Genomic DNA, 27,416 nt, shown 5'->3' with positions numbered 1-27,416 from the left:
TGGCATGTCGATATGCGGGCGCTCTGCAATCGAATCGGTTATCGATTTACTGCATTTTAAAACAGGCAATGAAAATTAAAAGACTTGATTTATAAAAGAATAATTATTTATTTTCAACATTGTGAATAACATTCATAGATTATGTTTGTTTGTTTATCGGTGTCTATTTTTAAATGCTCAGGTATTTAATTGAAATTCAGGTGGTTTAACAGTTTTGATTTGTAATCGTTTCTTTCTGCTGATTAAATTTTTGAATTTGAAATACAATATTCGTTACTTGGAGTAGTCACAAGGCAACCCGTGAATTTTCGTTATACGTGTACACATTTATGGCACGCAAATTGAGTGCTAATCTGAGTTATGTAACCATAATAATAATATAGTAAAGTAAAGTTCTTTAATAATAACTGTGTCCAAAAGAATGAGGTGTGAAATTTGCATACTAAATATATGTGTTGTTTTTGTTTGTGTATCTTTACTTGTTGAAAATAGAATATATCATTCTAAAAAACTCATCCGTACTTTGCGAGTACTTAATAATATTAAAAATTAAGAATAGTTTACGCCTGGTGCAATCATGGTAAATTGGAATACAAATAGTTGAAGCTCATTTTTATAAATACATCATCGTCACATTACATAATATATAAGTAGAGTTTTTCATTTCAAACGATGTTTTCACTTTTTTTGGAAGATGGGAGAATTTGGGGTTTTGGTTTTGGCTTCATTGCGGAATGTTGATACATATAATAAGTATACATATATATATTGTGTATGAGGAGGTGCTGAAAGTGTGTAATTAGAGGTCAGGTCTCTACATGTGTCTGGTGTTGCCAAAGTTGATGCCCGACTGAGTGGCGCCCTTGTTGGAGCCATACTGCAGAGAGATCACATTCTGGCCGGCACGCAGCTGCTCCTCGCTGAAGTTGCGCACATTCTTGTCCGCCTCCTTGGGACCAATCGATGGCTTATTGAAGTTGGATGCCTGCAAAATAAATACGTGGCATTAATAAAAGTTGAGTGAAATGATTACAGCATTTAATCATTTACCTTGCGGCCCAGCGACTGCAAGCAGATGACGACAGAGTTGAGATTCTGACGCTCCCAGAGATCGACGCTTTGGAATGTCTCCTGTGTGGGCACACCAAAGTTCTTGGCGCACTCGAGGAATGCCGAGATGTTCTCCATGCACTTAAAGGCCATTTTGCTCTCGTTGACCTTCTTGATGCAGCCCGGCTGCAGAGCATTGGCCAGCTTGCACAGGATCACGCCATCCTTGAGCACTTCAAAGAAATTGTCCGTATCACCGGATGTGTTAATGGGCTCTGCGGTCACGGCCTTGATCCATTCCAGCGACTCCTGAGCCAGCTCCTCGCTGTACTTTGAGTTGATCTGCAAGAAAAAAAGAAATTTTCATTAATTTATTTCATATATATTATTTTTTCAACTGTTTTAGCACCTTTGATTGGTACATGTCTATAGCGTACGATGCAATTTGCCCAGACTAAAGCCGAATCGCAACTGAAATCATGTCGGGCTCTATATATTCTTGTGTTATCTTGGAAAGAAATCGCTGATAACTCACGTATCGGTAATTGCCCATAAACATACACACCCATAGATAGAGTCGGCTAACAATTCACTCTTAGGTTGTATATTAATTTGGATGAGGATAAGATTGCAGTTTACCCCAGACAAACAGTTTTGCCGGGCCAAACAATAGAAATTCTTGCTCATAAGAAACACATAAAAATTGAGTGAATCTGTGGGAATCATGCAGAAAAATTTCGAATTTTCCAATAAGAGAATTTCCAGGGAATGTTTCTATAATAAATTCCGAGTTTATTTTATTTTATTTTATTTAATTTTATTAAAACTAACTCTGCAGTTTCTTATATGTATACATTTATTCCCCTCATAAACAAATGTCACTATATACAATGTTATATTTATGCCTAACGAAGAAAAAGTCTATTTGTGTTCTTAAGAGTTCTTTATAAATCAAATAATAATAAAATTGTTCTAAGAAGCATGTGATTTTCACTCAATGTATCACATATGCATACATATAGTAGATATATATTTAAAAGAAGAAAGAAAGCTGCAATCGAGTGTGCTCGAATGTGAGATACCCGCTACCCATTTTCAATAAAGCCAAAAATACTAAATTATACCAAAGGTTTTATTTGTTATATTGATATTGCCACCCATTTCAATAAAAATAAAAACAAAAAAATACAAAAAGATACCGAAGACTATATTTGGTATATTGTCATAGTTACCCATTTCAATGAAACCAAAAAAATACCATATTTGGCATATCGATAAACTCTAAAAATACTAAAAAATACCATATATTATATTTAGTATATCGATATGGCTACGCATTTCAGTAAAACCAACAAAACATAAAAAATACTAAAATATACTGAAGACTATTTGGTATATCAATATAATACTACATTCAAAATACACCATAGAATACAAAATATACCAAAATGTCAGCCAAAGCAACTTAGACCAAATAAAAGTATTTCTTAAAAAACTTCTTCGATAAAGAATATTTATACTTTTTAGGGAGACAGACAAAAAGTTAAAAGAAAGTATTAATAGCGGATAAAAGAAAAAAACAATTCCACACCCAGAACTGAGGAAGTAAATTTCAGTTTTACTTTTGATCTTGTAACATGACTAATTGTCAATCCAAGATTTTAAGTTTCTCCAAATTTGTTTATCGCTTATCTTTCAGCTTAATTTTTCCCACAGCTGGGGTGGGTGAATTTTGGCAAAATATCGCCATAAATGGTCAACTTTTGGCTAGCTCGTTTGCCTGCAACTCTTTGCACATAATCAATAACCATATTTGTTAATGTTGTTAGACGATTTGTATTTTGCCCGCACCATATATGGCCTAAAGCAAAGCCGGCATTTGCTTAGGCGTCCTTCGCACCGCTTTTGGCTTGTAGACGACTAGACGAGGCCCACTTGTTGAGAATTATTGGAGTGGTCATTGAGAGACCCAGTTGAGAATCAACTTTGCTTTGCGTGATGTCTTCACATTTCGCTTTTGGCAGTTATTTGTAGTTTTTTTGGTGGGGTTAAATCGCAGCACCGTTTAGCACCTAGTTATTAGTGTTATTTAATTGAATTGCTGTCGCTAAATGAATTTAGATTAACAATCATGCTCTCTCACGGTCTCTCTCTCTCTCTCGCACTCCCTCTCGCCTGCTCACTCTATCAACGAACGTCGAGTTGACTGTGACAGCGACTCTATTAAAATGAATGATCTCAGAAACAAATGGAACGATTGTTTGTCGTCAATTGAGTGGTTTTTGCAAATTGTTTTGCTTTGTTCCTTATCGCAGCGCCCTAAAAGGGAAATGACGAGGGTGCTCCAAGGCAAACAGGGTGAGGTGGCATTACGTACATAGGTTAATGCACCGTTATACATGGAGAGAAAAAAATGGCGAAGCATTTTACTTAAAATATAAAGGAAAGATCGCGGTTCGAATTTCTGAATTGATGCCAAGCATGCTATAATTTAAATTGTTAATTAACATTATTAGGCTTTAATTTGGTATTAATAAAAACTCATTTAACATGTAAATTGATACTAATGGATATTTAAGGGATTAAATATCAAAGACAAAACGAATGATGTGTGACAAATAATTGGATTATGTTAAGAAATTTACTCATTCTTTCCAATTTCAATATAAACACTTCCTTTAACTTCATATTTATGTAAGTAATAAATACATATGTATAAGCAAATTCAAAGAAATACAAAATTATATAATACATCAATAAAATGATTTATTTTTCGAAATGTATGATAAAAAGTCCATCATTTTAATTAAGAGATTGACTTATTCTTTCAAATTTTATTATAGACATTTCCTAAAACTTTATATTTATGTAAGTAACTTAAAAAAGGGATTAAATATTAAAGATAAAAATTATGCTATGAGAAATTCTATACAGAAATTGACTCATTCTTTCAAATTTCAATATAAATACTTCCTTTAACTTCATATTTATGTAAGTGATAAATTTTACGAAATACAAAAATAAAAAAAAACTAATAAATCAACAAAATAATTTAATTTCGGAAAAGTATAATAAAAAGTTCATCATTTTAGTTAAGAAATTTACTTATTCTTTCAAATTTCATTATAAATATTTCAAAAAACTTCATATCAATATAAGTAATTTCAAGAGATAGTATATAATCAATAAAAAATAAATCAATTTTCGAAATACGTCATAAAAAGTTCATTATTTTAATTTATTAATATGAACAAAAATATATAATAATAAATAAAAATAAACATATTTTCAGAAATACATATTTGATAAAAAGTTCATCATTTTAATTTAGTAAAATGCACAATAAATTTTCGTAGGTACTTCATATTTTTCTCTGTGTACTCAATCTTACTTTCGCCATATCTTCGAGTTCAGCTCTTCAAGCGCAACGGTATTTGTGTTATCGATCAACTTTACGTGCTGTTGATGAGCTGATCAAGAAGCTGATATGCAGATATATCGCTCGTAAAAAATGCTAAACAGATTCGCATTTTATGTCTTTATCAAGAGTTTTATTTGTTTTTGTTTTTGGTTTTTACTTTGCGCATTCTTTTGTATGTTATGAGTTTGCACTGACGATGGTGTTCGCAATTATCGGCCGTGTTATCGATAATTAAAGCTCACCGTTTTTACAGTATTGCAATTAACCCAAACATTATCTTCACTTTTGCCAAGCACCCAAAAAACAGAGAAAAACAGCACAAAAGAACGGTATTTAACAATCGCGGTCAGGTCATTAGATCCAAGATGAGCACACACAGAGAACGAGGTTAACCCCCTCAAAAGCAGAAATAACAGTGAGATTGAAAATCAAGACAATGGGAGAATGTGGCATGCGGGGTCAATTTATCATGTTTGAAGCGTTTGGAGAAGAATCGTAGATCAATTAATAAAGCACATTGTGTGATTGACATTCGTCTGAACCGAACGCGATGATCATCATAATTCTCGATGATAATTATGTTGATGGCAGATAAATTGACACCCTCGGGACATTCTGCATAAATTTTGATTAGGAATACACACTATTTTATTCGTTAGTTTCAGCACCAAAGACCGGCTATATTATGAATAAAATTATTCATGATCATAAATAACAAAAAACAGCCGTTAACTTACTAATGAATTCGGGCTATTTCTTACACATTTCTAGCCACACTCAGTCACAGACATAACATATGCATAAATATTTACAGATGTTTATGGTTTTGTGTGCTGTGACCAGACAATAAGCGAATTGGAATGCCAAGCTTGGAATTGGCAAGACATGGCTTACAATAACATATATATAGGAACAGAATATGAAAATAAACAATATGTTTGAATTAAAATCAAAAAATAGCAACGGTCAACAATTTTTGATACTCTGTATTTTAAAAGAATATACAACTTTGAGGAAAATAATGTAAAGATCATAATTTATAAATAGAACTTTGAGGAAAATAATGTAAAGATCATAAATGATTCTAGAACTTTGCAAAAAAATAATGTGAAGATCATAATTTATTCTAGAACTTTGCGGAAATTTTGTAGAGATTATAATTGATTCTAGAGCTTTGCGGAAAATAATGCAGAGATCATAACTGATTCAAGAATTTGGCGGAAAATAATGTAAAGATCATAATTGATTCCTTTTATTGGATTGATAGCTTGAGGCGTTTGGAAACGTATCAAAGTTGGAAAAGTGCGATGAAATAAAACTAATTTCATATAAGTATTTGATATAGTTTCTAAGTATTTGATATAGTCTCTGAGATCTACAGAACTATATTGCAAGACAGTTGAATAAACGCTTCTTCGATATTCAACATAAAAACTTTAACATCTTTAACATCACTTTTAAAACCTCAACTATTCCAGTCTGACCCAACAAATTACTTATTATACACGATCATCCCACACGATCACATCTATAAAGTATCATTGAAGTTATCTTACATAAAAAATACCATCTTATACACCACACGATCACATCTATAGAGTATTTTAAATTCATTTAAGCTTTCTTACATAAAGAAGGTTTTTTTTTTTGTTATATTTCTTATGAACAAATATTTTTAGCGCTGTTTTAATGAGTCAGCAGAGTGCTCTGAGCTCAGTCAAAGCAGCATTTCATTTTTATAGAGTTTCGCTATGAGGTCGCCGACGAAATTCGACGACTGTACTCAGTACATATGTACTCTTTACACATACGTGTGTATAGAAGTTTGTGACTGAAAAGTACAGTAAATAATTGAATACATACAAAAGCCTCAAGAGTAAACGCGATCTATATACAAACACAGAAAATGTTCTGGAACGTGTTTGCCTTATCGAAGAGAACGCAAAATAATAAAAAAAAAAATACAATGAGTGAAGGAGAGGGGGAAAATAATGTGCACGACGGGTGGGAGGATGTGAGAGAGTGAGGGAAACGCTTATCAACGCAGCGCCGCGTTCTCAAAGCTCTCCAAAAAAAATGTCATCAACATTATCAAGTGGCCTAGCACTTGTGCTCAATATGGACTGACTTTTGGCGTGTACCGTTAAACGCTAGCCGAAAATGGCGCATGCGGAACAGCTGGAAATGAAACACTGACACTGACATTGGTCACTGGTCACTGGTCACTGGTCACTGAGCAACATTGAGCACTGGGCACTGGGTCTGTGGGTCAGATGATAAATGAAGCGCGATTATTACGCGCAATTACAGCGAGCGTGACAACGTCAAAAAAACTAAAAAAAAAGTGTAATTAGTTTTCAAGTACTTTTCATTTTTTGATGGAGTTTTCAGATAGTTGACAACTAACAACGAGAGTGGTTAAAAGGTTCAACTCTGGGTGTTTTTCTTAGCCCGCACGCAATGCGCATTAGCCAAGTAAAAAAAAAGGGGGACAAGCCAAGCCTATGGAAATCGAGTCAGGCCAACTTCATTAGCTTTTAGTGAAATTAAAAAAAAATGCCACTCTGTCAAAGCTTTTTCCAACGGATTTCCTTGCTGCGGGCAAGACACATCATCATCGTCATCATCATCACATCACAACGCCCACATATCATATTCAGGTAGAAAGTGAAATCGCCCTCAAGGAGCATGTAAAACCAAAAAAATCTAACAAAATGCTGACGCAAGTTTCCGGTTGCACAGTTTGAACATATTTACGAGCATGTACGATCCATGTTATGTGTGTTTTCTCAGTTGTTTATTACTCATCTCTTATTTTCATTCAATATATGAAAGAAGTGACAGGCAAAGCATTATTCGAATTTCGAATCGCTTCGAAGTCGCAACGGATCATTGCGTAATAAGCAATTTGTAGGATGCCAAAAAACTAAAAAAACGATCAACAGATGACGATGACGATCACATCGATGGTGATGATGATGATGATGTCATTTGCCGGCTTGTTCGGTTTGTGAATTTTTGTGAACTTTGGCAATAATTCACAAACGCAACTAGCAAATGATTAGTTAACATCTTTATGCTTGACTCATGTACTGTGAATTCAATGTGTGGTTAATTTTTTAGCAATGCCGCGAAGAACAAACAATCCCAAGTAAACTAAAAATGTTCAAGTTTATAAAGACATCAAAATTATGTTTAATTGTTAATCTTTACTTGAAGCGTTTCTTTTTGGTTTTTTGTTCCGGGATTTTCCATTGAGGAATTTTAATTTTGAATTTCAAAAAGATTGAATAAACTCAAACAAAATTTCATGACTATAGATTTTCTAGACTTTACATAAAAAAATAAATAATTGTTGATCTTTACTTCCAAAGTTTTTCTATTGTTTTTGGTTGCGGTAATTTCCATTGAGGGATTTTTATGTTTTAATTTTTATGAAGTTTGAATAAAGCTAAATAATCAAACAAAATTTCGAGACCATAAATTATTTTGATTTTACATCAAATTCTGTTTAATTGATAATCTTTACTTCCTAAGTTTCTGTAGAATTTTGTTGAGCGGTATTTTCCATTGAGGAATTTTTTGTTTTAACTTTTAATGGGGTTGAAGAAAACGAAATATTTAACATCAAATAATGTTTAATTATTAATCTTTACTTAAAGCGCTTCTCTATTATTTTGTTGTGGTATTTTCCATTGAGGAATTTTATGCTTTAATTTTTATGAAGTTTGAATAAAGCTAAATAATGAATTGATGACTATCGATTTTCAAGATTTTACATCAAATAATGTACATTTGTTAATCTTTACTTCATAAGTTTCTGTAGTCTTTTTTTGAACGATATTTTTTGAATAATTTCAAAAGTACAGTCAAACTAATGCCCGCAAATCGTAATTTATTAATTAAAGCAGCCAGTTGATCGCTCCTTTGATCGAGTGATCACTGTACTCGAAAGCAACGCTTTAAAACTTATCGGAAATCTGTCAGTTCGTTGCGATTATTCATTTCGATTTTTTTCGGTTTCGCTTTCTTTTCGATGTGTCATGTCCGTGTCTCGGGTCTCGAGTCCCCCAATGCTGTGCCGCCCCCCTCTCCCCACAATCGCAGTGTCGATGGCAATTGCGAAGCTCTTGAGCTGACCGATATTTGGTTAAAAAGCCACAGAAAAAACAATCACTCAAGCTTGGAATACCGCAAAATAAACGTAACGCGTAAACGAGGTCAATTATGTGACTGTTTTTCGCTATTTTTATGTTTTTTGCAGTGTCCCCCACTGTTGTCTTTTCTGTTTTGTTTTGATAAATGTAAACAGTGCAAAACATGCACAAATCGAATGAGAGAGAGACCTCTTTCAGCAAAAGGGCTACAGTGATTACCCGGAAATGAAAATCGTAATCGCAAGACTTTCGAAAAATTGCAGAAACGAAATTTCTGGCAATTTTTCAAGATCTGTAGAGAAATATTCGAATATTTGCTACGATCGAACTATGTAAGATATATTTATTCAACGTACAATATGTACGAAACATTTATCTTAAAATTTGAAGAAAAGATGATTTGTCAAGATCTATAACAAAATAATCCAAACTTAGTTAAAGTCATACCTTATGAAATCTGTTTAGCAAACTTGCAATAAAATTTCGAAAATCGAGTAAAGATTTTTTTATGATTTTTGAAGATCTTTAAGAATATTATCTAATATTTGATATTCAAATCTATCTACCAAATTAAGTGTCTCTTCCTAATCTTTGAAATTTAGTTATGCTCCGTAAAAAACTATATTAAATATGTCTACCAAACCATTTCATTTTGAAAATCTTTTGTAGTAATGATCTTTTGATGATTTGTCAAGTCATACTATTTGAAATCTGTCTACCAAACTTACAATAATAACAATAAAATTGTTGAAAATCTTTGGAGTAAAGATCTCTTGGTAATTTTTCAAGATCTATATCAATATAATCAAATATTTAGAAAATCCGAAACTATCTACAATTTTAGTTGTGTCTCTATCTAATCTTTGCAATCTATACTCCGTAAAAAACTATATAAAATCTGTCTACCAAACGTAAGACAATAAAATTTCGAAAATCTTTGAAGTAAAAATCTTTTGATACTTTTGAAGATCTATAAAAATATAATCTAATATTTGGTAAAGTGGAATTCTATCTACCAAATGAAGTGTCTCTACCTAATCTTTGCAATCTACTTACATATGTAGTTATGCTCCGTAAAAAATAAATAATAAACCTTGTAGACGCGTCTATTGATAAGGAAAGTACAAATTCCGTTAGGCAAGTGAGAATAGTATATGACTTGAGTTCCATTATTAGAAATGAGAACTCTGCTTTTGGCATTCGTGTAAAGTTTCACCGGAAATCCAAACAACATTTAGATTTATGATTATGATGTGTGTGTATGTTGCCCATCACTTTTTATGGCTTATCTGAAAATGTCTATACGATGGCTTACCAAAAAATGAAAAAAAAGTACTAACCACACACACACACATTAATTGCTTGTGTAGTTGTAAGCGAGCGACAAGTTCCATTTAGACAACTGATACCAATGGGTAACTTGCTGCGGATGTATTAATGTGACCATATCTAGCAAATGTCTGCGTGTGTGTGTGAGTGTCTAACCGTGATTACTATGTATATATCTAGGTATATACTTATGTACCTGCCCATGGGTGCTAACGTTTGTATGGCTACTCATACATGAAGAACGGACAATAGACAACAAGAGAACCGACTAATTAATGAAACTTGCTTCAAGAGCAGGGCTGCAAACGGGGAGGGAAGGGGACAAAAAGCAAAAAGGGTTGCCTAGCTGTTCTTGGGGGAAGGGGGACGACGACGAAGACGAAGGAACAGGCGCCTTCAATAGTAGTGTTAGTTGCTCGATTTTTTGCTGAAAATTGAAATTTGAGTCGTTGCCATAAAAGTACACAAAATAACTGGCAAGCGACTCAGCACTTAACCACATATTCTTACACACACACACACATACGCTTGCGCATACACCTCAACAGTTAAATGGACAAACAATTTTGAAAAGTTGATTCAGCGGCATGTTGTTTTTGTTTGCACACTCACATACACACACACACTTATACGCAACTCGAGTTGCTTTAAAGTGCGGCGCGCATGTGTGTGAGTGCGTCAAAGGTGCTATCGCTACGTGGGGCGCTTTTTACTTTTTTTTGGTTGTTGTTGCTTGTACATTTTGGTAACTAATGAAGAAGAAGCAGAAGACGAGCAGCTGGCAGGCGGCAGCCAGAAAATGACATCATCAACTTTATCCTCTGTCTCTGTCTCAAAAGCTCGTTGGCTCCTGCGAAGCCATTGATCGTGCGCCCCAAGCGGTGAGGGGAAGCAACTGGCAAACTGACAGCAAAAAGGGTGGCAACGCAGTCGCTGCTGTAACTGTAGACACACATTGCCTTTTGTTTTTGTAGTTGTGTTGTCCATTGGTAAACTGCACTTAATCTCCCCTGCCTCAAGCCCCATTTTCCCCCCACTCCCCCTTAGCTAAGCATATACAATTTCAATTTCACTCACGTCGCATTGCCACACACACACACAGGGATAGGGCATTACATAATTGCCTCAAAGGGGAAACAATAAATAGCTGCAAGCCCAATGCAGTAGATATATTATACGAATGCATGTAAATTGTTGTAAATAAGCGTTACTAATGTTGTCGAATTAGCATCAGCAACAATAAGGGAAGCTCACCCTGCGATCCTCTCTTGCGCCCATCATTTAAATTAAGAGTTGCATAGCAACTAGCATTCAAGAAATTTAAGCTCAATCATACACAAACGCACACACTCTCACACAGACATTACGCATGCATTGTTAAGATACACGCACACACACACAAACTCACATACTTTAAGATGACTTATCGGCAACGCGCATTATTCGCCAATTCGGAATGAGGTCATTCCTAAGACCATTTTTAGTCTGGCTAAACTCGGTTTCAAATGCCCAAATAAAGTCAAAATGCAGCTTCACACACACACTAGCTCAATACGTTTTTTTTTGGCAAAAACAAAATTTGTTTGTGCTCTTGATGTTGTATTGTTGTTGTTTTTACCTTACGCTGCGCTTCGGCCGCAAAGCCACTCTTTGGAGCACGATTCGAAGACATGTTAATATTTGTTGTTGTTGTGGTTTGAAGTTGCTGGATTTTGGGCTGGAAACGGGTTTGCAGGGCGCGTTTTTACTTGGTCCGAAAACTTATCGTTGCACTCTGGCCAATGGAATGTTTATCACAATTTGGGAATATTCGACACGCAAGCGAAGAAAACACGTCCGTACACAGCAAAAGTTAAAAGCGCTTTGAGCGTAGCAGTTAAACATGCAGACCAAGAAAACTTCACTCACGCACACTAACAGCAAATGTTAACGGCTCGAGCGGCCGAGAGAGAGTGAGAGCGCATGATTAACAGTGAGAGTGCAAGTTCTATTCTCCGAATTTGAAATCGTTTAACATGAGCTGTTCTCAAAAGCTCCCATCGGCCAAAAGCTCAAGCTCAGCTGCTGTTGCTGATGATGTCATAATGTGTGCTGTGCACAATGTTATTCCTTTGCTTGGCAATGAAAGTGAGTGAACTGATATGAAGCTTCAGCTCAGCTGCTGCTGCCGACGCTGTTTATTAGTAATGAAACATGCCTTATCCTAAACACAACATTCCAAGCATGACCTTGACAAATCACAAGAATAACAAAAAACAGGAAAATTACAAAAAAATTGAAATAAAGATATTGCTGGGCCTTTGTTTTAGTTGCCTTGAGAATTAGTTACATTTTATTCACATAAATATATATTGTATATGTTATGCAATTGTTGTTTTTCGTTTTAGATAAGAAGAGAATTTCATTAGTGTTACAGTGTGTGTATGTATGTATGTGTGTGTTTTATTGTGTTCTAAATAAATAGAGGGAATTGCTTTTATATTTTGTTTGTTGTTGTTGCTTTGTGTGATACATACATATATAATTGTTATATTAAATATACATAGCTCTAAGGTAATTTTATCCATAATTGTTTATGTTTTATGTTTTTTTTCTGTTTTCATCATTTCACTGCAGCAAGACAATTGTTGAATTAATTAAACGTTTATATCATTATTTGTCTTTTGATTATATCGCCATTAATTTTTGTTTTGTTTTAACATAAGAAAAGCATTTTTCATTTAACTAGACAAAGTATGTTTTTCATTTATTTTTTTTTAGTATTTTGATTATACTAAAGATTAACGGGTTGTTTTATAAAGGGATCTCAATAGGGAATTTCCCCATTTCTTCACTTTGCTCTCATGCATGTTTAAGGCCCTCGCGCTCAAGTACTTGTTGATCAGAGTGTGTGTGTGTGTGTGTATTATATAGACTATTGAATTTGTGTATTTTGTATAAAGATTTATGTTTTTACAATTGGGGGGAAGATTGTGGGGGGTGGGGGCAAAAATTGCATGCTAAATAATTTGCTAGTTGTAATTAAAAAATAATCATAATTTATTTTGCACATGGATAAATACAAATTACAATTATAGATTTGATGTATATATAAAAAAGTATGTTTACCAAAAAAGTAAATTGACGCAAAAATAATATACACAGAGAGAGAGACAGTGAGTTTTTTTTTTTGTTGTTGGGAGAAGGGGAGACGCTACTATAATATTATTAAAAAAAGACATAAGCATAATCAGAATTGACAAAGACTCCTGCAAGGCGCAGATCCTACGTATATATATCTATATATATTTATGTATAATGTGTGTGTGTGTGTGTGTGTGTATAAGCACTGATATCTGATATCTGTGATTATGCTATATATATATAGTATAATAGTTACATTCTCTCCGAATCGCATTGGACATAGGACAGTATCAGCAAATAATTTCAAATAATTCTTTTTCTTTTTTGTTTTTTTTTTTTGTTTCTAATAAATAATACCTCACGATTCGTTGGCTCAACGGTTTTGTTTTGTTTTTCGTTTTTAACTTAACTTATAAAACAACTGTGCAAAAAATTGGGCAATAAACTCTCTCTTAGGGGCGAGCGTGGAGCGTGGGCGTGGCTGGCTGTAGAATATTGCATAAGCGGATATTTTGAATATTGCATATCGCGACGGCGTCTTCATGATCATGATCACTAGCAGAGTTGTTTTCTTTCTGCTGTTGTTGTTTTTGTTTTTCTTTGTTTTTTTTTGAAGGGTATTATAATTCAGTTTTTCTTTACTATTCTCTATATAATTTTCAATTATATACGCTGCGTCTCAAGTTCAAGTTAGACTCGTTTTAATCGAAAAAATTGCAAAAACTTTTGAAGCGATTTTGTTGCTAGCATTAATTATAATTAATAATCATAATTAAATTAGATCGTAACGCGTTTTGGGATCATCTTAATTTTCTTTTTTTGATATCGAATTGCTAACCAATTGTCAGGCTGATTATCATCATTATCATTATCATCCGTTCGTTCGTTCATCCATCCATCCATCATCAAAAATTTCTCTCATTTTTCTCTTGTTTTTAGTTGTTTAGTTTTTGTCTTAGTTCTTAACTAATATTACATGCACTCGGTTTTTGCTTCATCAGCTTCACTTTTCTCGGTCTCTTGCAGTTATTTTGACTGCTTCATTTTATAATGCATACATACATATGTATATATTGTAGATATATATCTATTTGTATAATAGAGTGTATATAGTTGTTTTTTTTTATATAAGCATTTTGTTTTCCTGTTTGTTTGTTAGTTTAGCTCTAGTAACCATAATTTGTTGCATTCTTTTTTGCACATTCTCCAAACACACATCGCGACACGACTCCGTCTTGAATCGCATCGTGTTGCATCATCGCATTGTTGATCCTATCTCAATCTATAAATAAATACTCCACACACATTTAGCTATATATCAGTTTTTTTTGTAGATAGTTTTACGACAAACAATCTGGTTTGGTTTCCTTCTCATCGGATTCACAGCAACGATATATCTAGAAAAAGAAAGACAAAAGTTTTAAATTAGTTTTGATTAGAATAATATAAAAAGTTATAATAAAACAAATAAGAAAATGAAGTATTCAATACTAGCAAAATAATGTGGTATTACTCTTTAAATATACTAAAAAATACTGAAGGCTATATTTGGTATATTGAAATATTAGATTTACTATTGGATTTAAAATCTATCAAAACATACACACTTAATATGCTTAAAAAAATACAAAAGATATATAGAAGACTGTTTGGTATGTCGATATACTATAAGATTTAAAATATACATAATATATGGGTTGTCGATATACTAATAGATTTAAAATTTACCATATATTGTACATCGATATACTATTAGATTTAACATACACAAAATTAATATACTACAAATATACCGAAGGCTATATTTGGTATATCGATATACTATTACTTTTAAAATATATCAAATTATAAAAAATAAACATAAAAAATACAAAAATATACAGAATTCTATAAATGGTATACCGATAATATACTTTTGGATTTAAAATATACCATAAACAGTATATCGATAAACTATTAGATTTAAAATATACCATAGACTACAGAATATTCCAGATTGTCAACTAAGTAATCATTACCTGACCTATAAAACGATTTCTTTAATAATATTTCTTCTTTATCTGATTGCAATCAAATTTCTAGGAAACTTAAAGACTGTTCTTATAATTGTATGCATCAAAAAAGTAACTATAGCTTCTACTCATTTTTAAAAGTAAATTAAAAAGTGAGTTTTAGCATTCCAGATGTTTTTGTTAAATGCAACAATTATACAAAATCAACTCAACAGAACTTGTTACGAGACTTAAAGTAATTGCACTTGATTTCCTCATGTGGAAATCTATTATTATACGTATTCTTAGTAATGTGAAGTTGTGGTACCTTTATTCTCGTGACTATCAGCAGTGACTAGCGTGGTGGTTGCCGCTGTGCTTGTCAGCAAGCTGTTGTTGTTGTTATTATTGTTGTTGTTGTTGATGTGCAGATCTTGTTGTGACTCAATGCTCAGATCAATTAGTTGACTGACGGCCACTGGATTCACTGCATCCTGCAGCAGATTGATGTCACTGCAATAAGTGAGCAAACAATAAGTTCGAAACAAATGAATAATAAATGCTGTGGATGCATCCACTTACTTCTTATTGTTAACATTCTCAATGTGGCCATTGCCATTGGCCACTGCTACGGGCGGCACAACGACAGCAGCTCCTCCTCCCGTTGTTGTTATTGTTGTTGTCGTGGTCTCCACATGCAACTTGCCGTTGCTCACGTCAAACGGATGCAAGTTCTTGGCATTCTCGTCGATAATCATGTTGGAGAAACTGTTAATCAGCGAGTTCTCCTTGTCCAGCACCGATTGCTCATACATCGCCTGGCTGTTGATGGGCTCCGCAACAGCTGCCGGTGCCGCTGGAGCATTGGCGACTGCCACTGCTGTGGGTGCCACAGCAACGGGCGCAACTGGAGCAGCGTCTGTGCTGCTGCTGCTGTTGGGTGAGCCGCCTGTCGAGTTGTTGCTGCTGCTGCTGTTGCTGTCGCTTTCCTTGGGCGCCGCCGCTGTCACAGCCTTGGCGTCACTTGATTCCTGCGGGAGAAATTGAATGTTAGATGGTGACGATTTAGGCATCCTAATGGCTGCATTACCTTGCTGGGCGTGGCAGCTGCGCCAGCCTTGCGAGTGCGCGACATAATTGCCTCGACACGTTTGCGTCGCTCCTCGCGCTCTTTTTCCTCACGCTTGAGACGCTCGGCGACTTCGACGCGCTGCTTTTCCGCATCTTCCTTGGCCTTCTTTTCGGCCTCCTCGCGTTCGATGCGCTGACGCTCTTCATCTTCGCGTCGTCGTTGCTCCTCCTCCTCGCGCTGCTGTGCTTCCTGTGAAAGAGTTGTCAGAGTTGAGTTTAAGGTGGAGACGTAAAAGTTATTCTACTCACCTCGATGGCCTTGCGCAGACGCTCCTCTTCGCCGCGACGCTGCTCCTCGGCAAGACGTGTGGATTCCTCCTCGAAGAGTCGCTGACGTTCGGCTTCCTCCTCCTGGGCCTTGAGCTCGGCGAGGCGCTCAGCCTCGACACGTTGTCGCTCCAATTCGGCCTGTCGTTCGGCCTCCTCGCGGGCCAGGCGTCGTCGTTCGGCTAATGCCGCCTTTGCCTCCTCCTCTGTCGTGATCTTCTTGGCAATCATCGATGCGGTCATCAAATCGTTGCCACCCTCAACAGCGAGTCCAGCAACTGCAACTGGAGCTGGAGCTGTTGTTGGTGGCGTTAGTTCACGCACCTCTGAATTCTCCTTGCTGCCATTGCGTGATGTCTTCTTCGCCACAGCGACAACTGCTGCCTCCTGTGTTGGTTTCTCGTTGCCCTCGTCGGCCTTCTCCTCCACATGGGCAACAACTGGCTCCGCTGGTGGCTGCTCTTCCAGTGCAACTGGCTCTGGTTGTGCCTTCGCTTCCACCAATTGCACCAACTCCTGTTGCTCTTGTTCCGCCTGCTCAGTGTTTAGTGCCTCCTTCTCGGCCTTGCTGACCGCAGGCGCTGCAACCTCAGCTGTTGGAACCTCTGCATCTTGCTCTGGCTGCTCCTTTGCCACACCGTTAGCCTTGGGTACGGGTGCAGCTGTTGCTGGAGCGGATTCAGCTGTTGATTTTGTTGTGGTCGTCGTGGAGGTAACAATCATAGATGTGCTCATGACCGAAGGGACTTTGTTGATCGACTCCTTCGCGTGTCGACTGATGCGCTCCGAGCTGGCGGTGCGGCTCGGCTGCTGTGCCTTCGATGCGGACGCGGCCTTGGGCAGCAGCGGCTCCTAGAAAACAAAAACGAGGTAATCAAATTAGCAGATGGTTTAACAGACTTAGAGATCAATATCTTAAATTCAATGCCATTTAAATCTAATTAACTTTGAGCCTGCCCGGTATATTTTAGTATTTGAAGTATATTTTTGGTATATTTTAAGAATATGGTTTAATTGAAGATGGGAACTCAGACTTCGGATCAATGTAAAGCGTTTTAAATCTGATTTTTATACCCGATACTCATAGGGTAGCAGTTTATAACTTTTGTACTCTATTGCATATTATGAATATAGCACAATATTGATATACCAAATATAGGCTTTAGTATATTTTTGATTTACTATAAGAGTATGTTCTCATTGACCCACTACCCATTGGGTAACTCAGATTTTGAATCAACTTTACGAATTTTAGATCTGATTTTTATACCCGCTACCCATAGGATAAAAAGGTATTCGAACTTTGGGTCTGTCCGTCTATAATCAACGGTATATTTTAAATGTAGTACAATATCGATATACCAAGTGGAGGCTTCGGTATATTTTAATATTTTAAGAATATGGTTTTATTGAAAAATGGTAGTGGGATACCCTTCTACCCTGTATTATACCTTTTTGTCTTTCCGCCTGTTTGTTATATTTTGAATGAAGTATAATATCTATATACCAAATATAGACATTTAGTATTTTTGTGGTATATTTTAAGAATATAATTTTATTGAAAATGTGTATCGAATTAATACTTTTCGCACAGATAAAGCGGTTGACAAGAAAAATAAGTCGTATATCAGAGTTAAATCTTAAATATCAGACTCTAGCTAAAATGTTACTCCACACAGACAATTAGAAATTAGTTTTTTTCTTCAAGAAGTCAATGACAAGCCTATTTCATGGGTCTTATCTTATATAATGGATCTCTTTTGCAGCTTATAATCTACATCAATTTATTTTCCTTGTTTAAAGTGTGAATTAGTTCTAGAAAATCACTTTTCAAATGTAATAATTCGCAACATATTTGTTATCTTAAAGAGCGCAAATTAAATACGATTAAGCGCTTCACTGTGCATTATAATCTTTTATACTATATATCGTCCCGACTGCGAAATCTTATCACTTGGCTTACCCGCTTCGATGGCGTCTTCTTCTCGGCGCTGTGCATGCGCGTTGAACTGGAGGTGACAATCATTGAGGTGGACATCAGGTTCGCGGTTCGTTTGGGTGTCGTTTGTGCTGTAGACGTGGATGGCGAGGCGCTCGTTGTCTTCACCGGCGGCTTCTGATCCCTCTTCAATTTATTGATCTCTGCAAGAATGAGGCAGCAATTAGTTAAAATATATTCCAAGGAATTAATATCAATGATCTATGACTCACCCTCGAGGGACATGCCGGTGCCGGCAATGCTGGCTGGCCGTGGCTTGCGTGTGGAGGCTGTGCCTGGACGTCGGGGCACGAATCCCGATGTGGACAACGTTGTGGATGTGGACATGGCGCTGCCTGGACGTGAGCCACTCAAGTGTCCATGACCGCCAGGTGTCACATTCCCTGATCGCGAGCCTAAACAAATGCAAAACAAATACAATTAAAAATCACAGTTCCACATTGAGTAATCAATGATGTGCAGCAGGTTTTCTGGGTTTAAATTGTATCTATATATATATTATATATGAAATATGGGTGAGAACCAAAAAGATTAAACGTTTTGTGATTTTTGTGACCGTCACCAAGAGAGTATTGTCATTAGCAGTAAACAAATACGAATACGAAAAACAAGTACAATAATAAATGAGAAGAGCTAAACACAGATTTTCAAAAAAATTAAAAACCAAAGACACCTCGACGAAAAAAACGGTTAAAACAAATACCAAAAACAAAGAAAATTTGTCAGCAACAGAAACAGAGGAAGACAAAGCATAACCAATAAAGGGTGTGTTGTGCACGTGTGTGTTTTAAAGGGTGTAGGTGTGAGTCAGTGTGTGTGTATGGTGTTTATAGTGGAGCGAGGGTCGCCACCAGAGTTAGATGGTGAGAGACCAGTTGAAAACATACGAAGCGAACGAATACAAATGGCAATGCTCAGCACACAATATATGAGAACCACAATAAATTTCCACGCGATCGCTTTATGATATCTAATCAGATATAGATGGAACAACTATATATATAGACATCTATCAAGGCTGCAAAAGTTGCGTAGTTGTAGTGCAACATTTTCAATTGAAATTCGTAATATTTTAAGATTTTTAACTTATCTATTTGAGTCAAATTATTTTTCTTGAACCGGTTCGATTGGCTTGGAACAGTTTACTTTTTTTAAAGTGCTAGCGTTTTATGTTTTTTATTTATATTTGTGATCGCATTGTAGTTCAACATTTTTAATTAAAATTTATTCAAATTTTAGCTAAGCATTTTGTTTCATGGATATATTTTCTTTATATCTTGCTTGAACCGGTTCAACTCGTTAAGAGCACGGTACTTTTTTTAAGAACTGCCGATTTATGTTTTAATTTATATTTTAATGCGGCTTGTAGTTGAACATTTTTCATATTTTGGAGGTACATAACGGTACTTTGTATAATGCTTGAACCGGTTCCACATGTACTATAGATAACAGCATGATGTTTTTTTGAACCTCTGCATTTTTATGTGTTAAATTATATTTTGTAACGTTGTAATTTCAAATTCGATTAATTAGATTAAAGTTGTAATTTGTTGGTTTAGCGATTGAACCAATTATTTAATGAACCGGTTCGATGTGTTGTATTTCAAAGCAGCCGTGATAACTAACTATATATATAGATGATAGATATATGCAGATTGTTGCTCAGATGAACTGCAGTTGAGAGCGGGCAAAGAGAGATTTCTTCGTGTGGCGTTTTTGTTCCAACTCCTACTTCGTATGTCTTCCTACGCTATGTGTATGTATGTGTAAGATGTTAGCCAATAAGTGTAAATGTGTGTGGGTGTGTGTGTGATCGGGCGGGGGCTTCAAATCGGAGCACTACTTGATGGAAGGGGGGAGCTTAGAGAAATGTAGAAGGACTAAAGCACTACGTTTGAGTATGCCACCAAATGTACAGGAGAATGTGTTGTGTGTGCCAAAAGTTAGGTTATGTGTGATGTGAGGTGAGTTACGCTGTGGTGTGTTTTGTTGTGGTGTATTTTTGTAGTAGTATTGTTGTTCGTATGTTGGGTTTTGTTGTTGTGGTTGTTTGGTTGATCGCACACACCTGCATTCACTAACAAACTAGAAGAGTTCATGAGCAACAATGAGTTTGGATCGAAATCGAGATAACGTTGGTGGTGGTGGTGTTGGTTGTGGTGGTGGTTGTTGTGTGGGTTAGTAGTTGTTGTTGTTGTATTATATATCGCATATTGCTGCTGGGCACGCCTAGTTGCATTCGCTGAGGCTGTCGTATAGGATGCATTGTTGAGGGATGAGGCAAATGATGATTGTAGATATTTTTTAGTTGCGCTCGTTTGCAAGCCAAGACTCGATTGGCGTTGTTGCTGTGCTGATTGTGGTGGATTGTTTGCTGTGCCAAATTGGGACCACGAATAGCTAATCTGTGACATGCTCTTACTGGAATCACGCTGACCAGTGCTGCCCAAGGGACGAAAGCTAGTCGAGATGCCGCCACCAAGTGAATACTTTCCACGCTCACGCTGCTGACCTACTCCACCAGCCAAATGGGTCATGCTCCTCGACATGGCGCCCACAGCCGTTGAACTTCCACTGGCGCTGCCCACACTTGCGCTTCCAGCCCGTCGATTGCTGTTGCCCCGCGACAAGTGGCCACGCCTTCCACTGCCGCCGCCGAGGGAGGCCGTCTCGTCCAGCATTTCCAGTTCACGTTCGCGTCGCTCCCGCTCCACGATGGCGCGCACATGTTCGCCATTGCGTCGTATCGGCTGGGCCAGTTGGTCCAAGCGGTTCATCGAATAGGCGCGTCCTGTGGGGCGGCAATCGATTGTGGTGTCGTTGTTGTGGAGTTGTTGATATGTAAAGTGGAAAGTGGTTCAGAAAGTGGTTCATGAATCAAAAACGGAATCAGAAACATTGTTCTAGCTGTTGGTTGTTGTGGTTTTTGGTGGTGGTGGTGCTATTTTTGTGGATCCTTATGTAGCTATATATATTTATATATACAGAAGACGTCACACTAATGGATCGCAGACTGCGCTACAAAATGTTTCGAGAGTGTGTGTGTGTGAGAGTGTGGGGTGTGTGTTTTGAGTGTGGTTGTGATAAACACTTTCCACTGGCACTACGGAAAATAATCAATTTTCAATAAATAATAATAAAATTAGGGCATGGATGATTAATTTAAAAATTTATTATTCATATTTCAACTTTATGAAAGTATTTTAAAATGAGTCATCTTTGCTGAAGTCAAACATCAAAATTACTCAGTATTTTGTTTAACAAAATAGTATTTTTTAAAATTATACTTTCACGCATAGGAAAAAATCATCAAAATTCAGTATTCTTTGGTAAAAATAGTATGTTTTTAAAAGTACACTTTTTTACGCATATAAAAAAATGTACACTTAAAAATATATACTAATTCGGTTAAAAATACTGCAGTTAGGGGAAAATACTGCATTATATATGTACATAGGTAATGTACATTTAAAAATATATTAATTCGTTCAAAGAATACTGCATTTAGATGCATTTTACCTATGCTTAGTGTAATTATAAAAACATACTATTGGTAAAGAAAATACTGAATAATTTTTTGTTTGTCTTCAACAAAGATGATTCATTTTAAATAAATACATTTAGTTGATTTCAATCTGTATGCCAGTGGAAATGTGGTATTTGTATAAAGTGTGTCTTGTGTGCTCATTGGTGGTGCTTCAAAAATTGATACAACTCATAGATCCAGTTGCTGCGCTCAAGGGAATAAAGAAAGCAAGTGAGAGTGGAGACAAGACAACAGTATCCATATTGTAAAAAAAACTGATATCCTTGTTGCACTTTTTCGAATTGTCGTCGCTGCGGTCCGTCGTGTTGTTCTACAAATGCGGCTAACTTAAACAATGATGATCAAAAATGGGTTCATGAAGCTGCTTAAGAACGATGATCATGATGATGATGATACAAGATATTGATGCTGCTGAATATGATGATGATAAAAACACAATTGTCGAATTGCCGAGAAGGGGGGAATTGGCAGGGGGAGGAAGAGAATAACTGTGTTGGTGGAGGAATTTGGTGACTGATCTTACCTGGGGTTCTGGGCGTGGTGCTCAGTGAGCTGCGCGAACCATAATGCCCGTCTCGGGGGCTGGGTATTGTCGGCATGAGGTCCGTTTTCCTGCGGTAAACGCTTCGGAACATAATGTTCTGTGATGTGTCAACGATATCTTCTGCAATTGTGGTTTTGGATATTTTTTTTTGTTGGTGTTTTGGTTTTTGGTATTTTTCATTTTCATTCATTGATCAAAAGTAGTTGTCTGGACTTTTTTTTGTGACAGCGGTTATAAAAACTATTGCAAAATGTATCATCGATAAACCAAAAGCAAAGACTAAAGCAATAATCATGCCGAGAGAAAGAGAGGAGAGAGAGAGAATTCTACTAAAATAGGGAGAGAGTTGAAAAATAAAACTTTAAGGGCCACCGCTAGGATTGGGTTTGGTTTTGCATTTTATACAGGGAGGAGAGCCAGGCAAGTTAGGGCTACGCAATCACTGAAAACGAAAAAGCTGCACAACTATCGATAACACAAGCGATCGATTACTGTTAGCTGTAGTAGTATCAAGAACATTCCGCTTAACGATCAATTGCTTTGATAAGTATTATTAGTATTTCTTTGGCTGAGCTCAATACAACTATCGATAACTGTAGACTATCGCCTTACTATCGATCGAGCTGGTGCTCTACAGGGCAGATATGATTAGTACGAGTTTACGAGTTGAGAACATGCAAATTGGGCGCATGCTGGTTATGAAGGAGTTGTTGGCTTACAGCAAGCTCTATTACACAACAGGAGCGGGTTTAAAGAGGGCAACAAACAATAATTTCTGAACAAAACAAAAAAACAATAAGGAGAAGAGTAGTAGAAGAGAATAGAGAAGAGGAACCCTCACCCTTACGATATGAGTTATTGTTGTTGTTGTTGTGGCTTGCAGCTGTCGCTGTTGCTACATTTTGTCTGTGCGCAGTTGGTGTTGTTGTAGTAGTTGTAGTGGAAATCAGTTTTTGTGGATTATTGGGCGCTGCTGGCCCATCGATATTTATCTCATTGGCAGCGATTGAGAGCGAAAACCGCTTGGGCGGCTCATCATTGGAATAGCCCCAATTGAACACCTCATACATGGACGAAGATTTGCGTCGATGATCTGTGTGGGTTGGTATTAAAAATGGCCGGATTTGTACAGAGATAAAGTATAATAATTTGGTGATTTTAGGGGGAACAGTAGATTAACAACAGCAAGGCAGGCAGACAATTCATTCAGGCTGGGCACGACTCGATTGAGAGGTAGAGAGAGTCGCGAAGGTTTTTTGGTGATCGTGTTTATGTATACTGTATATATATATCGTGATCATCAGTGCTATTGCTAAGTGATAAATCATATATTGTATATATTGTGTTTGCAAATCAAATTAAGAAACAAATGTGTGTGAGTGTTGGGTAGAAAGTAGAGGGTAAAGTTAAAAGTTTACACACAGCTGCAACAGTTGACAGTTACATGGGAATTGGGTACATTTAGAGTACACACAAGATTAAATATATATATATGTATATATGGATATATACTTTAACGGAACTGAGTCTAAAGTAATATTAACTGCAAAATAAATATGTAGTTAAGATTAGGTGTGTCGGTGTCTGTGTGTGTTCGAGTGTTGTGTATTGGTGTGTGTCAAGTGTTTTTGTGGGAGGGCAGTTCGAATGTTTTCTTTCCGGCAAATTTGTGGGGGATTTGTGCACTTTACACTCACCATCGTGTCTGTCCGTGGAGGAAGAGGCACGCTTCTTAGCACCACTATCGGCAAGTTCACGCTCGGAACTGCGACGTGAGAGCGAGGCGCCCGCCACATTCGATATGGATGTTGATCTGCAACAAATAGTAAATTAATTTGAGTTAGGAATTTATGGGCACTTCTAATCCATGACATACCGTCGCTGACTCCAAAAGGTGCTGGGCGATACCAGGCCATAATCAGCCGGCACATCCAATAAACGTGGCGTCGATGATCCAAAAGCGAAAGCAATCGAATTTCTATCGCGTTTCTTTGTCTCTATTCGCGATTCGCGCTCCTAAAAGAGGGAAAGGAAGGAGGGAGGTATAAGTAAGAGAACATAATGTTGTTGTTGTTGTTGCGGAGATGACGCACCTGATTCTTTTTGAGAATATATTCACGTCGCTCCTTTTCGGCCTCAATGATGGCCTTTTTGCGCTCCTCCACCTGATGCCGCTTCTCTGTATCTCTCACGCGTATCTCCTCGATGCGACGTCGTCGTTCCTCCTCCTTTTGTTCGCGATACTTTTGCGCCGCCTCCGCTTGAGCCCGCAGCTCCTCGATTTTTCTTTGTCGTTCCTCATTCTGTCGATCGCGCGCATATTTCAGTTTCTCCTCGCGATCTTTGGACACTGTCAAATGACAGAAAAGTAAATAAAAATAACGTCAGCAAATGATTAGTCAGCGGGGAGTAGGCTCAAGGTGAGGTTCACAGTTTGGTTTGAGTGTGTGTAGAATAATCTTCATAAATTCACAAGTAAATGCAAGTTGTAATCGACATCGATATCGAGAGACATCGACACGACATGTGCTACCTGTAGACGAAATCAATAAAGCGTCAGCTTTGTTCGACATTCTCTTTTCCCCCAAGTATTTTGATGGGCTTTTATTTTGGCATTTGCCGGCGAGTCGCAAACTCGCGACTTTTACAGCCGTCGACTGACGTCATCGACCGTTGTGCGGCGGCTCCTCACTCACTATGTGGGTCAATTGACAACAAACTACAATAGCAATGCACACACTCATACAAGTACACACACACACACATACATCAGGTCGCCCCCAGATGCGCAAATAAGGCAAAAAGAAAATGTAAGCGCACAATTTTATTAAAATGACATTGAAGCGCCATGCAAAAAAAAAACAAAATAGAATGCTAAACAATCGTTGGGCAAATCAAATATGTTGGTCAACTTTCTGCGCATTCGTTGTAATCGCCAATCGGTTTGCAACGTTATCGTTCTCGTTATCGGTTTCTGTATTCGTGTGCGGTATTTATGGAATGTAGTAATGACGTCATAAACACAAATACTACAGAACACAAAGAAGGAGCAACACTGCAAAAGCTGCAACCTGTCACTGAATCATGGTCAACTGTTTTTCATTATTTACATATTACTTACTGCCGGATGGAAAATATATCATTATGACAGCAGGCAGCAACAACAAGGTCGCATATTGTGTTTAATTTGGATATGTAAAATGAATGCTGAGATAAGAAGCAAATGAAGCTTATCAGCTAGGAAGAGTGTGTTGTTGATCATGCGATGGCGACAGGTGCTGAGAGAGAAGTAAAGAGACAGCAAAGTTGTTTTGCACCGGAAAAGGGAACACGATTGTGCGTCCTTCTTTAGAACGTTCTAAAAGCAGTGGGGAACGCCATGTGTGCCAACGTGGATGACATGACCAACTGCAATTCCCCGCATTTTATGTCATGCATGAGGCATGAGGAATGTCAACTACCTTGAGCAGTCTCATCTGTGCTCTCCCTCTTGTTCGCTCTTTAAGGTCGCCCACCTGGGCAGAGACCAGTGTTACAGAGTGCACTTTTGTGTGGGCAGCGCGAGATTTGTTTTGTTTTTGTTTGTTTGGCAGTAGGAAAAGAGCGTGCCGAAGTCGTCTATGCCAACTTTATGTAACAAACACATACACATACTCTGACTACATCTGATAAAACTATAATAAAAAAAACAATGTTTTTTTGCTTTTACCTTTTCGTTCGGCGCTGCCCTCTCGGCTTTCGGGTCGCTTGGGTATGTTTTCCACTGAAAGTAAATAAAAGTGCAAGGCAATATAAACATTCAAGTTTTCCGTGTTTTCTTTTTATGTTCTTTCGGTTTCGTAAGCAGAAAAATTGAAAACGTGCTATTTTTGCGGTACAAAATAATAAGTTTTCCACTCACTGAATGCAAATACAAAAGGAATATCAATATTATGTCGGCAGCAAAAAAGAAAATCAATCGGCTTCTTGTTTTGCACTTGTAGGGCAAAGGAAAGAAAAACACGCATTTGAGACGACGACGGCGACGTCGACGATGACTGAGAGAGTGGCAGACGGACGGGCGGCGGTCGAAGGGGGGATGACGACCAAACACATACAAACAAATAACAAAAAAAATGTTCAGCTGCAGCGCAGCTGCTGTCTCACGATGACTGTGAACGGCGGCAGCGGCTGCGGCAGCGTCGGTGACGGTGACGGCAGCAGCAGCGAAAATGTTTTTCCTCCTGGAACTTTGAACGCATTTATTTATAACTCAAAACTCCGGTTGACGTTATGTGTGGTGGGGGAGGGAGGTAGGGATAAGGAATCATCACATCCGAGCACGGGGGCAAATTTCACCCATATGAAGCAAACACTTCTTTCTGGCTTCTTCTTTTTTTCACATCGTTCGCTTTTGCTTTTGAGTGTGAGTCGTCGTCGTCGTCGCCGTTGTCGTTGTCTTGGTCGCTGCCCATTCGACCAATAATTTTTTGTAGCTTGGCTAAAAACTCTTTGTTATACGCATTGGTGGATACTATTTTGCACTTGTCATTGAACGCGCACGGTTTGAACTCTTATTTGTGATCGCATTTGATGTTTTTAATGCATACCTGATGGATCTTTCGAATAATTTTCTTGCTGGCCCTCGAGACTCGCCATATTCTCACTTTATTTTTTCTACATCTACACTTACATCTATACACTTAGTGATGGGCAAACTTCGATGGCACTATCGATGTTTCGATGTTTTAAACTTTTTTTTAGACACCGATGTTTTACGGTAAATATCGATGCTATCGCAGTCAAATAATATGATTTATTGAATTAAGGTATATTTTTCATTAAATAAACTTAAATTTTTGCACGAACTGACTTCTA

General features: G+C 37.1%; 2 protein-coding genes across 16 annotated transcripts; both read right to left on the bottom strand.

Annotated features, from left to right (window-relative positions):
- Positions 1-84: 84 nt before the first annotated feature.
- On the bottom strand, positions 85-11,829 carry LOC133845877 (myophilin). 2 transcript variants are annotated; one of them, XM_062280503.1, is made up of 3 exons: positions 11,576-11,829; positions 1,051-1,392; positions 85-985 (listed from the first exon to the last, which is right to left on the bottom strand). In XM_062280503.1, the coding sequence occupies exons 1-3, from the start codon at positions 11,627-11,629 to the stop codon at positions 815-817; spliced, it is 567 nt and encodes a 188-aa protein (XP_062136487.1). In that variant the 5' UTR covers positions 11,630-11,829; the 3' UTR covers positions 85-814. The 2 variants fall into 2 exon arrangements, with proteins under 2 accessions (XP_062136487.1, XP_062136488.1); XM_062280504.1 differs by lacking the exon at positions 11,576-11,829 and adding an exon at positions 1,460-1,553.
- An 806-nt stretch (positions 11,830-12,635) lies between these two features.
- Positions 12,636-27,305, bottom strand: LOC133845859 (ensconsin). Of its 14 annotated transcripts, none has more exons than XM_062280463.1 (15): positions 27,149-27,305; positions 26,269-26,322; positions 24,653-24,909; positions 24,436-24,575; positions 24,257-24,372; positions 23,401-23,652; positions 22,539-22,679; positions 20,537-21,259; positions 18,681-18,863; positions 18,433-18,611; positions 16,452-17,321; positions 16,162-16,392; positions 15,654-16,102; positions 15,400-15,584; positions 12,636-14,477 (listed from the first exon to the last, which is right to left on the bottom strand). In XM_062280463.1, exons 1-15 carry the CDS (start codon positions 27,195-27,197, stop codon positions 14,461-14,463), a joined length of 3,846 nt encoding a protein of 1,281 aa, XP_062136447.1. In that variant the 5' UTR covers positions 27,198-27,305; the 3' UTR covers positions 12,636-14,460. The 14 variants fall into 14 exon arrangements, with proteins under 14 accessions (XP_062136447.1, XP_062136456.1, XP_062136446.1 ...); XM_062280472.1 differs by having other exon boundaries at positions 20,891-21,259; positions 27,149-27,304; XM_062280462.1 differs by lacking the exon at positions 27,149-27,305 and adding an exon at positions 26,461-26,581.
- Between the last annotated feature and the right edge of the window lie 111 nt (positions 27,306-27,416).

Source organism: Drosophila sulfurigaster, chromosome 3, assembly GCF_023558435.1.
Source record: "Drosophila sulfurigaster albostrigata strain 15112-1811.04 chromosome 3, ASM2355843v2, whole genome shotgun sequence".
In the NCBI taxonomy this organism is placed as follows: domain Eukaryota; kingdom Metazoa; phylum Arthropoda; class Insecta; order Diptera; family Drosophilidae; genus Drosophila; species Drosophila sulfurigaster.
The sequence above is the reverse complement of the archived record's forward strand: the minus strand, read 5'-3'. Positions and strand labels throughout refer to the sequence as shown.